At 40.1% G+C, this 13,828-nt stretch overlaps 1 protein-coding gene across 3 annotated transcripts in view; it reads right to left on the bottom strand.

The window, feature by feature from the left end:
• LOC121325404 (C-terminal-binding protein 2) overlaps positions 1-13,828 on the bottom strand; it is a 77,601-nt gene that overhangs the window by 22,471 nt on the left and 41,302 nt on the right. Inside the window, exon 1 of one of the 3 annotated variants that reach the window (XM_041267855.1) lies at positions 10,010-11,863. The exons of 1 other annotated variant lie outside the window; for it this stretch is intronic. In XM_041267855.1, coding sequence (XP_041123789.1) covers positions 10,010-11,816 — 1,807 coding nt within the window. In that variant the 5' untranslated portion in view covers positions 11,817-11,863. Of the gene's footprint in view, positions 1-10,009; positions 11,864-13,828 lie in introns of those variants that run through there. One more of the 3 variants, XM_041267854.1, reaches the window with a different exon arrangement.

Genomic DNA, 13,828 nt, shown 5'->3' with positions numbered 1-13,828 from the left:
TTATTACGTAGCAATTAGAAATGTATTCACTGACATGCAAGGGATGGATATACAGTAAAGTCAGCTCGTCAATTTTTTTTACTGCTGCCGTGGACATTTGTTTTTTCTACAGAACCATCAAACTTGTTAATGTGTAAGCGGAGACGAGGCTTGCATCAGAGACCCCTCACAACGCAGGCAAGCGACTTAACCACTATTCAAAAGAGCAACTCTGGAGCTTTTAACCTCCCCTCACCTGCAGGGGTCCCTGTTCGTAAATGCCGTTACAGATGGAGGCTTCAGACGAATTACCACCGTGGACCACAGGGTGCGAGGAAGTGCCGTAGACACTGTCTGGTCTCTTAAAAAGTTTTTTTTTTTCTTTTTTTTAAAACTACAAATCATAAGAAAAAAAAAGATTTGGAATAAAATTCTTTGAATCTTGTCCTATTAATTTAACTACAATAATGGCTGAGTAAGGTCACATTTATTTATACTACAACCCCCCATCCTTATAAGAGGATTAAAAATGCCTGGGACATGATTTAACGCATCTTGATGAATTTTGTCAATCAGGTTTGGCATCTCGATTTTTTTTTCTGTACATACAGTGCAGTAAGCAACACTATTTGGCCACCCAGTACAATCTGCTACACTGTTTCAGTATGTGTAATGCTGCAGCAGTTGTAGTAACAGTTGGTTATGAATGAAATAACATCTCACCCAAAAAAAAAAAAATAAATAAATTCCTCTGCCTGTCAAATCATTTTCTTTACTTCAATTGAAATAAACAACTTGCCGGCTAGTGTAGTACTTTCCCTTTTTGTGTAGTAAAGATATGAAACACAACAGGAGCACTGTAGCCTAATGGTAGAAACAAAAGCCCAGGAGCTCAGTTAACCTGCACTGTTCACTCACAGAGACAGGTGCTCCATCTTCATGTACTCTGTCCAACCCAGCTGCACAACTGGGAATGAGATATGAGATACAAAATCACAGCAGGACTTTCCTGGGCAGAAAAGAAGAGAATCTGTTATTTTATTGGCTGCCTATGTATCTGTGGGGCACTATGTGTTTTCACTGCTTACCCTACTGAGTTGCACCTGTGCTTGCAGCAACTAATGTAAATAAACTATGTCTATATTTACATCATATTGTTTGTAGGCCCATTATCAAAACCAAATCAATACAGTTTTAAACCTTTTAAAAAAGAGAGAGTTACAGGAAACTCGAAACTGCAACCTCGGGGTGAGAAACCGTTTTCAGACACGCTTAATTTCCGCATGTTTATTTTTTACTAAAAATGAGATATATATAAATCTATTATGAGATATAATATATATTATATATATCCCGATATATAATATTATATAGTATATTATATATATATGAAACGTGTAATCAGGATATTATATATGAAACTTTGATCACCTCTAATAAAACAAAAGGCCACTATACCCTCACCCCAGAGGGCTACAGAATGTGCATAAATAAGGGAATTACCTCAACAAATTATAAACCGGCTAACTGCAGCAAGAAAAGAGAAAGAGGCAGAATGCTCCACTGCAGATGTGGGGTCTTAGTGGGTGGTGCGTCTTCTGTTTCTGGAACTTACTCTCTCTGTGTGACAAGAGCCATCTGGCCTGGCCCATGTTTGTTTGGTGGCGAGTGTACATCCATGCCACGCTCACAAGTACTGATGCCCACCCCCCACCGCTCCGACACAAAAAGGAAAGGCATTAACCCATTCGGGTTCCCTCCTGCAGCTATTCTGTTTAATCCTTTAAGGGGCAAGCCTTTCATTCAGCAGAAATCCATTAGGATACAGTGGTACACCACTTACATTAAAATAAATACATTGCATGTTGAATAACAAAAAAAAACAAAAAAACAAAACACATTTAAAATTCAAGAGCAACTTTATAGCAGCCTAGAGATAATTGATCTGTGCACCCAACTGTACATACTGTTAATAAAATGCCCACAGTTTTCACTTCTCTTTTCACAAATCCTTGAAGACTGAAAGTATGGCGTTACTGAATTCTGGCACAAAGGGGATAGGATACCCTCTGGCAAGCTCTTAATTCTGCAAAACACAAGATACAGCACAGAGCTCAAGGAAAATGCTACATTGTATCACGTATTTAGACACTTTATATCCTGTAGCTTTAAGAACCAGTCTAGCACCAGGTGTGTTTAATTAAGACTAGTTTTGTTGTATATATTGGTTTGCACTATTCCGAGCCGAATGACCAAATTGTGGGACACTTAATTTGACAATGAATTTTTTGGGGGGACTGTTTTATAATGTTTGACTTGGAAATTCTAAACAATTATTTGTAATCTTCTGGGTTTTTGATTTTTTGGCTGCCATTACATTTATTTTCCAATACGCGGCCAAAAGCAAATCCAAGCAGTTTCGGGAATAAACAAGACGTTGTTAATGGAGGGAAAAAAAAACATGGGTCAGTCAAAGTAGTGAAATGTGGAAGAATAAACTCCTGCTGTTTGTTTTCATTAGAAACACTGAACTCACAACAAGCATGCAACACTGTTTTTACAGCCAGTAAAAGTAAAGCACAGAGTGGCCCTTATCTAGCTATTTCACCTTTAGATGGGCGTGCGTGTGTGTGTGTAGGGGGGGGGGGGGGGGGATAAACACTGCTGAATCCAGAAGCTGTAGCCCTGAGTGGATTCATCAACTGAATCTGATTATCACTCGTCATCGTAAAAGTAACGCAAAGTTATTAGTAACCGCAAAAAGATTTCTGCTAAATTACTGAAATAATACTGTCCAGAACAGACAAAGAGCCGTCTTCTCCATTTAAACTGCAAGCTGTAGAAAGATTAGTGGAGAGGCTACGGAGGCTGATGAACACTTTTTGGCAAATTACAGAATGGATTAAATTTGTGTAACTGAACAGCTTCAAATCGTATTTTCTTCACTCCAGCCTCCACTTGTTTTTTTTTTTTTGTAAGGAAAATTTAAACATAAAAGATGAAGACATGGTAAGTCCCTCTTCAGTGCTCTTACAGTCGTCCACCCCCACACGTTTTGTCAAACCCGGCCCAGCCCAGTCGCTGGGAACCTGTGAATAACGATTAATAAAACGTACTTACTTTGGCTAAACACACTGGAAAATGTTACCAGATTATACTCAGGTAACCATTATTGCACTCTAGTGAATAAACAGCAGCTTTTATGTATTTTTTTTATTGTTTTTTAGTTGGGCAATCCCCAACATAAAGCCACTCCCATGTTTATTAGGTTTAACTTCTTTAACTACTGTAGGCTTTTGTCAAGGACTATCAGAAGAAGTGCCTTCTGGAAGAATTTCATTATAAGTAAATATAAAAGGTGACATAATAGTAAAAAAATAAAATGTGTGCATAATAATAATAATAATAATAATAATAATAATGATGCACCACTCATTAATAGAAATAACATTTGACGGTTTTCCTTTTGTGCACCACTACCTTCATTGAGCAAAGAGCAATATTAATAAACACGAAGAATTTCCTATTTTCCCAAGAAAATTGTGGACCTTTTTTCCTTAAAATACAGTTTGCATATTTAGTACAATATATGTACCAGTAATATTTTGAAATAGTGGAAAAACTTATATTGTTCTGAAGGTTTATTTAACAACAAAAGCCTAATTATTTTGGGGTTTAAAGGTAAAACACCATTGTTAAAACATAAACATGCATGTATGCCAAAAATGCCCGAAAGGAAAATTAAACAATTATCATGTTCTCCCTTTTTGTACAGATAGACAGTACTTAGTTGGTATGGCTGCAGCACATGACATCAAAAGAATGCCAGTGTAATTTGCGCTTCAGACTATTAGCCATCGCATTCATGACATGAAGAAAAAGACCCACAGACTTTGAGTGAAAATATGTCTGGCAGTGTCAGGCTGTCACGCAAGCAGAACAAACTGCAGATGCTGTTTCCTCTTTCACTTCGCTCCTCCAAATAAAACAGAGCCATTGGGGTTTATTTAAGACCTGACTGTTTCATTATTTTCATTCATATTTGTGATCAGAACACTGGAACAACTTTGTATAAAAGAATTCTGAACCACCTTTCATTAATTAGAAATTAAGAAAATGAATGACCCAATAGTACAGCACTTCACCCATCAAGGACATGTTATTTGTAGTATTAGAACAGCTAAAATTAGGCAATGCGACATACAGAAGAACAAAGGAAAGTAAATGGATAAATAGACTGAACATAATTATGCCAGCGGGACTCAACATAAAAGAACGAACTAATTAACTCCAATAAATATACAACATTTAAATAAACACAATTAATTCAAAAGTTGTGCATGCTGATGCGCTGGGGAGGCCAAATCAAGGCTGATCCTCAGAGCCAGCATTGCATGATAATATAAAGATAAGTTTATACAAACTAATGTTAATTAGATTAATACAGATTTAAAGACAGAAGTAAATGGATTTGAATATAAACAATAACAAGTCGTCATGCTTCATCCTTATCCTTAGCTGATACTAAGATACTGATTTTCTACAGGCTGATTCTTAACTTTTCTTCTTTGTTTTTCTCTGGGTAAAAAAAGGACAGTTTTCTGTTAAATTTCTTTGATCTTTGTAGAGTCGTAACTGGCAGGAAATAAAACTCAAAGGATGGATCTGTAGAGGGGTCAGAATCAGCGCTATCTAGTACAACTCAGCCCCCCCAGCCCTGGAATCAGCTCAAAGCCCCTTAGCAAAAAAAAGGTTTCAAAGAATAAAAGTCAATACTGTTTTTGAGGTTAGCTTTGAAATAACAAAAGGGAACTATGAAGCCACATCTGTGATATGTTGTAAGCACCTGCTCAGTACAGAAAAATACATCTTGAATAGAAATCTTTTGAAAAATGAAAGCCTTGGTTTTGAAAAAATAAATAAAATATAATTCTAAAAAAGAAAAAAGAAAAAATTCTAAATCAGAATGAATCCAGAAGGAATATTTTCTTTAACTGTCTTTCTGTTCAACTGCAGCCACACAGGGTTGATCCAGACAACTGCAATTCAATATCTGCTAGGTTTTCATTTTCCACCAATGAATAATTCAAACTGACCTGCCTGGCAAAATAAATGAGATGAGAGACAAAAGGAGATAGGGAGAGCTGCGAGGAAAGGACAGCTGCTGACATGCATTTACCAACAAAGAAAAGTATATATATAATTGTTATTTATTTATTTTTTTCATTAGCATTTTATCACGGTAGATGTACTGTGAGCAAAAAAACAGCATGCTGGTGAGCACAGATGCCTTATAAAAGCTTGCAGTGGTACAGTATACGGGTCACTGAACACACAAGGGTGCAAATCAAATCAAGCTGGGTGTGTTCAGTGGGTTGACAGAGTCTGCAAAGCGCTCCAATCTGCAGATCTCTATTACCCTCAAAGGCATGAGGTTGTAGCAGTTTTGCAGTACATTGTTCTACAGTCAGACCCTAAAGTAGAACAAAAAAATTCTGAGTTTACTTTCTAGGCAGTTCTGAAAAAGGCAAACCGCAACTCATAGTGGTTCTGACCTGTACATTGATTTTTACGGAATCCACAGCTTGTGGAACACTTTTTTTTATCTCTTTACAGTCATATTTAAAACACACACACACAAAACAAGCATCAACATGTTCTGCATTTCCTGAATCATCATACTAATTATAACCTTACAAGTCGTGAGCATACACAATCTAAAACCATGCCTGCTTTTTCAGTCCAGATGGTCTTTCAGATTGCCTCTGCAATAATCCCTCTGCACAGCAATATATTTGCAAACAGATACACTTGAAATCACAACTTCCATTTTCTTTAATCGCAATTTTACAGCTGCTATTAATAGATCGCCATTGATTACACCCAGTGATTGATGCATTAGCATCCCACGGACAATCCCACCGCAGCTTTTCAAAGTTTCTTTCGCTTTTTCTCCGTTCTTTAAGGTTTAAGAGACAAGCACCAAACACAATGCTGGAATCAGTTTGCTTGTTGCCTGCCAAACTGGCAGTAGCCTCATGCTGTGCTCTCCTTATGTCTAATATCCTGAATGCATGAAAGCACAAGCAGTCTTTGTCATATTTAGCTAACATCTGATTAAAAATACTCTGCCTAGTTGCAGAGAAAGACATCTGGGTAGGAGAAGCCTGCCCCACCTTCCCTAAACACACACAGGCAGGGGGAAAACGATTTTTTTTTGTCAGAAATTATACTTCACTAACATGGCACTTCAAAAGCTGGGTGAATAGCAATGTTTCATATTTATTAATCAATTAATGAAGTACCAACTTGGCGATCCAGGAGAAAAAAACCCTCAAACTTAATATGGATTACAGTACCTAAGGCATAACTTGAAACAGCAAAAATGCTTTATCCATCCAGTAAGCTGTAGTAATTCATTAAAATGCTGTTTGGTAGAAGCAGCTGTAACTGACCACTTGGATCAGATACCATAGTCAAATATTTAAAAGGGGGACATTTAAAAAAAATGTATTTTCAAACTGAATCATTGGTCCATTTTAAAACAGAATCCAAAATTAACAGCCCAATGTATCGCAAACACTGGACCAAGAGATTTCTAGGTCAAATGTCCCGCACCCTGCCACAGTCAATGTAGTAGCTCCTTCAATATTTTATCACCTAACTCTGTTCTCCCCAAACAAGTAGATACCTGAACACAATGCAAATTTAAACACATTTTCACAGGTCCGCACTCCTGCTAAACCTTTCCCACCTACTTCAATAAGAAGATAACCTTTCTGTGATTACCACCAAAACCCAGGTTGCCTAGCAACACATAATTAAGCAATATGCTTTGAGATCTGCTTTGTAAGCTGGCCATTATCAGATGAAATTACTGAAGCAACAAATGTCAGGCTCATGCAAATGAGTTTGTTGTGCTGAAAGGATGTTTAACTTGTGAAAAACGCGGCACACGACCTTGGTGAAAATGAAACAGGTTCAGCACAAGCTGAGACACAACAACAAAAAAAAAAGGTCAAGATGAAGAGTATCCTTAATTTTTTGTTTTTTTTATGTTTACATAAAGTAAGGTTGCTTTGGTAGATTCATTAGTTTATACTCAATTGATTAGGTGAGTACATTTTAATCACGTTATACATTATATATAATTGGCTGCACTTTCAGTAATGCTTCCAGGTGTTAGTGGAACTGAGAGGTTGTAAAAGTACATAGTGTTCAGGAAACATGAAATAACAACAACAGCAACAACAACAGTACGTTCATGGGACATTATCTTGGGGGAAAAAGTACAAATGTCCAGTCATAAAACACATTTTTTCTGATGTGTTTGTGTATATATAGCCCCCAAGTGTATAATGCTTGCCACACACCTGCTCCAACTCGCTTTACAAATATACACAGCGGCCAACAGAACATTACGTTCCTTTGAAAGTCAATGCCGCTCCGGATTCTGTGAACAGCTCTCTCTCTACTACACATCCTGAAGTGCAATGTTTAGAATAACATCCTTATATAAAACTGAATTTCCAAAATCAGCTTTCATACTGGTGTTACACAACAAACCACTGTGCGTGAAGTTCACAATAACCTGGGTAAATCAGTCAGTCCTGAATAATTCACAACTGCTCAGGTGCAATGTCACAGCTTAGGGAAGTTATTTTTTCAGGCATTCTGGGAAGGTTGTGACGAGGGTTAAGCTAGAATCATGCGACAGACAACATGTCCCAGTAGTTTATGATTACTGAACGCAATCTTTTAAGATGCCTGCAGTAGTATTGTACAAACACTTACACATTTGTACCAATAATGCAAGGTATTTTTATTTATTGAAAATCACATGTTTTGTCACAAGTGATTTGCAGCAGCTAATTGGCATCAGCTACAGCCATATATGTTTTGTTCTTGCATATTAAACGTTGTTTGGCTTTTTTTGTAATGCATGTCTCATAACGATATTGAAACAATTTATAGTTCAAATGTATAGCAATGGATGTGATATGAGAATGTATCACATTGATATGAATACGGTCACAGCGTAGCCTAACCAGCGCACATGCAAGCTCACTCCTGTCTCCTCACATGGCCAGATAAAATAACCTGAATCACACCAACCATAATTTAGGCTCTTTCTTCCAGAAACCTCACAGCTATCTGTTTCAATTCTGCAATATGCCAGACATGACTGGAGTGTGTCTCTAAGCCATATACAATGCAGACTTGTATTAGTTAAGGTAGGGCTGTTCCTTTTGTTTTATTGAGCACACCTTTTTATGTCCATGCAATGGTATTTATTCATCCAGTAATCTAGAACTGCCTAATTTTCCCTGAGGTAAGGCAGTCCTAGATCACTGCTAAACAGGGGTCTGTAGGGGTCAGTGAACTGGCTGTGACAGCCAAAGGTCAGATGGTCATTCAAAAAATAATAAAACTGTCAAACGTTCGGAAGTGTTTGCTGATCGTTTTACTACAGCTGGTGCTTAATGAATGCATTGAAAAACCCTTAGTTTACAGGTCAGGCCACTTTGCTTTCTAAATTAATCATGGAGTGGGAGGAGTCTCTTTATTGTAACAAATATGTCACTTTGGACGTAACTTATACCGTAGTGAAGGGTAAAGTCTAAACTGAAAATTATCTTGCCATTGAATGTGGTGCTCATATAAACCCAGCTTTGGTGTGTGAAAATTATTTTCAGTTTTTTCTATGCATATTCACAACAGGTTTTCACAAACAGCTACATTTCCATTGAAAGTCAATATACTAGGGGCCATTTGGAAGTTATAAAAAAAGATATGAATTTAGATTAATATGAAACAATACCACGGGCACCTGCCAAAACTGATCTCATAGACAGCTCGTCTTTATATTAAGATCGCTTTCATTTAAAACACAGCTATATAAGAATAGGGACTGGAATATTTACACAAAAAATGTTTTTTTTTTTTTTTTTAAAGGAGATTACGTTTGCATTCAAATATGCAACAAGTTTAAGAGAAAGCACCCTACAGAGACAGCTGAGGTGAATAACAAAACAATAAGAGAGACCAGAAAAAGTGTTACCGTATGTAATATAGACAGAGGTACTGTTTAAAACGGGAAATAATATTGATGGGCACCAATATCGATATTTTGATATGATATTGATCTTGTTCGATATCAATCATTTTCATATTGTGATTTCATGGGATAAAACAAATTAATTCACGTACGCTCGCAGAGGCTTGCTTTTTATTGCTAACATTGCTAAAAATACAAATGCAGTATAATGAAGTTTATTTTATATTAAGGATACCAACAAACCCCATGCATATCAATCATGGTGAGCCTCATAGTCAAACACCACACACTATTAGTAAGTATTATTTAACCATTTTATTCCATTGATTGGTGTTTAGGTACCAAACGCTGTTTGCAGCTGTCTGTTATCTTGAGACATGCGCATGCGTCAGCGGATCATTGCATTTTGTCTGTGCAATTACTTACTCTATTATTAATGTATTTTTAAAATGTAAACTTTTGGTAGTATAAAAGCAATGTACTTTTAACACATCTCAAAATAATGCAAAATTCAGCACGACTCCATACCTAATACTTTTAGAGATGTTGTGAGTCAGCATTTATCCGCAGAGCAGCTGAAGATTCAATTACTTCCAGATTGGCTGGAAAATTAACACCCTGTCTGTGCGCAGTGAAGTATATAAATATTTTGGTTTTGAAGTGGCTGATGATAGAATAGTAAAACAATATAACAAGACCTTGTTTTTCTCCATGGATATTGTGAAGCAAAGCACCACTAAGTTAAAGTAAGTTATTGCTTTTCATATGTAAATATCTGGATGTGTCTACCAACAATTTGACTTGTATGTATGTCTATTAAAAAGTAAGATTATTATTATTTATTTTTTTCTTTTTTACTAAGTACCAGAAATACAGACATTTGGGACACGGTGGATGAGTACAAAACCAGTCAGGCACGACACACAAAAGAAAAAGAGAAAGGGGAGAGAAAAGCATGAAACAGCGAATTACTTGAGTCAGGAGATGCCATTGTGGAGATGATGACTGGCGGCCCTGTGCGCCGGGTGAGCTTCTGGTGGGCAGCATTAACGTTTTGCACCTGGAGGGTGGAGCCGCTGTGCATCAGGGAGGCCTCCTGTTGGGGCCCCTTGTGGTGGACCTGGGAGCCGCAGTGCGGGCTGTGCATGGGTGACACGGCCGGCAGGTTGCGGTCTCGCTTCATGAGCTCCATGGGTATGGTGTAGGTAGTGGAGTACGCTGTCTTTGGGGCCGAACTCGAAAGGCTGGGATGTTGCGTGGTGGTCATGGCGACCCCAGAGTTGGCAGAATAGGCTGACATGGGGTGGTTCTGGGAGACGGGTTTGTTGTAGCTGCCGGGACTGACTGAGAAACCAGCAGGAGAGCGTGCACCCATCCCAGGGCCATAGGTGGCAGTTTCCAGCAGGTGCTGAGTTGGGGTGCTGGAGGGTCTCCTGCCAATGACCTCCCCCATCCTTGGCGAGGCAAGCTGCATGGAAATGGGCGGGTGCTGCAGGGCGCTGGGGTCTATGTTTTGCAACTGCAGCTGCTGCTGCCGCTGCTGTTGCTGGTAGAGGTCATTGCTCTGGCTGAAGCTGTTGGAGCGGGACCGCAGATGTTGATGTGTGCCGACTGTAGTCGTGTGCTGCCGCTGCAGCTCCATCTTGTAGTTGTGAGCTATGCGAGACAACATGCGGGCCTGCCCGAGGTTGGGTGCCACCGAACGCACGTCATTCTCCTCCATCATAGCCAGGAGGCCGGCCGAGTCAAAGCCCTGCTGGAGGAGGGCGCTAATGGTGCTCTCCGAGAGGCCCTCAGCCCGGAGAAGAGCAAGGAAATCCGAATCCATGTTTTTCTTCTGCTGCAGGTGTTGAGCCAGTCCTGTTGAGTTAGTAGTGGCGCCGGCGCTGCCATCGTAATAATCGTAGGCCATTTTCTGTCCGGTTGCTGAGCTGTAAGAGTTGGCACCCTCCTGCCTCATCCGAAGCCCACGGTGATGATTCTCTGGGTTGCCGTCCATAGCCTGGGTGGCTGGATCAACCACCAGGCAGGTGGCTGTGGCTTGCCGGGGGTCCAAGTGACGCCCATTGATGTCATTGTAGACAGAGTGGCCGCTCATAGGGGGTGGTTCGGCCCCGTACCTGGGAATTGCTGTTTCTACTCCGCACCTAGTAAGAGAAGGGTCCCTGCTCCGTATGCGCTGCCTGTCTGATATCATCTTAGAGGCAGCAGATTCCCTGTACACTCGGCTCATCTCGTGAGCCGTTGGTGGGGTGGGGGGAGGCCTGCATTGTCCTTGATCCCAAGTTGGCCGTCCCTCACTGGTTATCCCATAATGTGAAGCTGATCTGCTAAGCATTTGCTGCTCCCCCTTATAAAAGCCTCGAGGATCTTCAGGTGGCTGAACTGCTATTGCAGGGTCATGGTGGTAGTAATCCTGAGGAGCCACGGAGCACCTTCCCGTCATGGCAGTGTCTGCTTGCCTCTTGTAGTAGCTGTTTAGGTCCGGGACTGAGCTCTTCCTCACGGGCCGGTGCTCATGCCTCTCAGGGTAGCCCTGGTAGTCGTTGAAGGAATAGGGTTCCCTCTTGAGCTCCAGTTCGTTCCGCCGTAACTCTGAGGGCAGCTCGTCCCAGCCTCCACCACCGTCTCCCCTGTACGTCAAAGAGTTTCTCCGTCTTGGTGCCCTGGGGTGGTATTGGTAGCTGCTTTCCCCTTCCCAATTCCCCTCATACCATCCAGCAGCGTCCCAGCTCTGAGAGCGCCCGATACTTGTGGATTGCTGACTGGAAACAGGCATTGGAGAGAAAAAGAACACAGCTTTAAAGAGAAAAAAAGAGCAGGGTGTTTTCTTTCAAGTCTTCTGTTACAGTTGCATCAAAAGAAAAGGAGAGAGGAAAAAAATGTGGAAGACTGAGGTATTGTTTCACCTGATCTCCAGGCTTTCACCTTATTATCCAGAGGCGGTGCTATCGAGTATCTCCCTGTTACCAGGCAATCCTTGAATTATTCATTTTCTGGAAATATTAGTAGATGGTGAGAAGGAAACAGAACACCACACATACTCACGCACAACGCAGCTTAAATCCAGCCTTACTACTTCATGATAGTCAGCATGACATGCTCTCTTTTTGTTTGGCTTGAAGCTCGAGGGAAAAAATAAAAAAAGGGGAGGGAAGGGGGTGGGCTGCAACACTTTAATCCCGAGGTTTAGTCTTCCCCATTCTGGGACATTTTACTCACTTGGGCAATTGGTATGAGGGATTACGGGCTAAATAAAACCTTCTTAATTCCTCTGCTCACTGTGACAGCACTTGAACCAGATAAAGCATAACGCTAATGCTGTCACCCATCTGATCTCAAACACCCCTCCCCCTGCTTCCATACAACGCAATTTTACCAATGGCAATTCCATATCGTTGGCTATGAGCTTCAATGGAGTCTATGTTTTAAAAAGGAAGAGGACACATATACAGGAAATTAATAAAAGATTGCACAAGAATTGGTCAGTGTCAGCACATTTTAAATCCACCTTGATTGAAAGCTAATCCACTGAGCAGTGCCGAAAGACATGGTACAAATGTAAGCTGGCACGCTGCAACAAAAGATGTCAAAACACATTTATGTGCACCGTCTGTGCATGGGTTTCATCAGAATGTACCGCTAACAAAGGCAAACCAAAAAGAGGAGTAGACATCTTTTGTTTTTCTTTTCTTTTTTTAACATGTTTTCGGCATCTAAAGTTTAAACCATCCACCATCCCCCGAATAAACTTTCTCAGAAAAGATTCGGCCTGCCTGCTGTTATCTGAACACTGTACCCAAATCCTTTCATTATCTCTGAAAGGGAAATTACTCAAATGTAATCTGGAATTTACAGCTTTAAAACCTGTGTGTGGGTCATAGAACGGGGAAATAAGAGAGCTAGACAGATCCAAGTACTCTTCTAGAACAGTGCTGGACCCACTGTACAGCCCTAGCAAATGTCAGCAAAGTGCTATACTGTGACAGTATAAGGACCTGATTTCAGAACTACCCTTTTTGAGGTATATTATTGCCATGACCAGTTGCCAACAATCAGGTCCCTGTTAAATATAGTCTGAACTGACTGCACTTATCACAGCATGAGTAAGACTCCACTGAGGAGAAGGAATCTATGAAAAAGACTTAGTAGTTTTTGTTGACTCAAAAATGTCTTCATCTAGACAATGTGGGGAAGCTATAAAAAAGGCTAACAAGATGCTCGGATACATTGTGAAAAGTGTTGAATTTAAATCAAGGGAAGTAATGTTAAAACTGTACAATGCATTAGTAAGAACTCATCTTGAATATTGTGTGCAGTTCTGGTCACCTCGCTATAAAAAAGATATTGCTGCTCTAGAAAGAGTGCAAAGAAGAGCGACCAGAATTATTCCGGGTTTAAAAGGCATGTCATATGCAGACAGGCTAAAAGAATTTAATCTGTTCAGTCTTGAACAAAGAAGACTACGTGGAGACCTAATTCAAGCATTCAAAATACTAAAAGTTTTTGACAATGTCGACCCAAGGGACTTTTTCGACCTGAAAAAAGAAACAAGGACCAGGGGTCACAAATGGAGATTAGACAAAGGGGCATTCAGAACAGAAAATAAGAGGCACATTTTACACAGAGAATTGTGAGGGTCTGGAATCAACTCCCCAGTAATGTTGTTGAAGCTGACACCCTGGGATCCTTCAAGAAGCTGCTTGATGATCAATAAGCTACTAACAACCAAACGAGCAAGATGGGCCGAATGGCCTCCTCTCGTTTGTAACCTTTCTTATGTTCTTATGT

Source organism: Polyodon spathula, chromosome 13, assembly GCF_017654505.1.
Source record: "Polyodon spathula isolate WHYD16114869_AA chromosome 13, ASM1765450v1, whole genome shotgun sequence".
Classification (NCBI taxonomy): domain Eukaryota; kingdom Metazoa; phylum Chordata; class Actinopteri; order Acipenseriformes; family Polyodontidae; genus Polyodon; species Polyodon spathula.
Note: the sequence above shows the minus strand (reverse complement) of the source record. Positions and strands in the feature narration are given on the sequence as shown.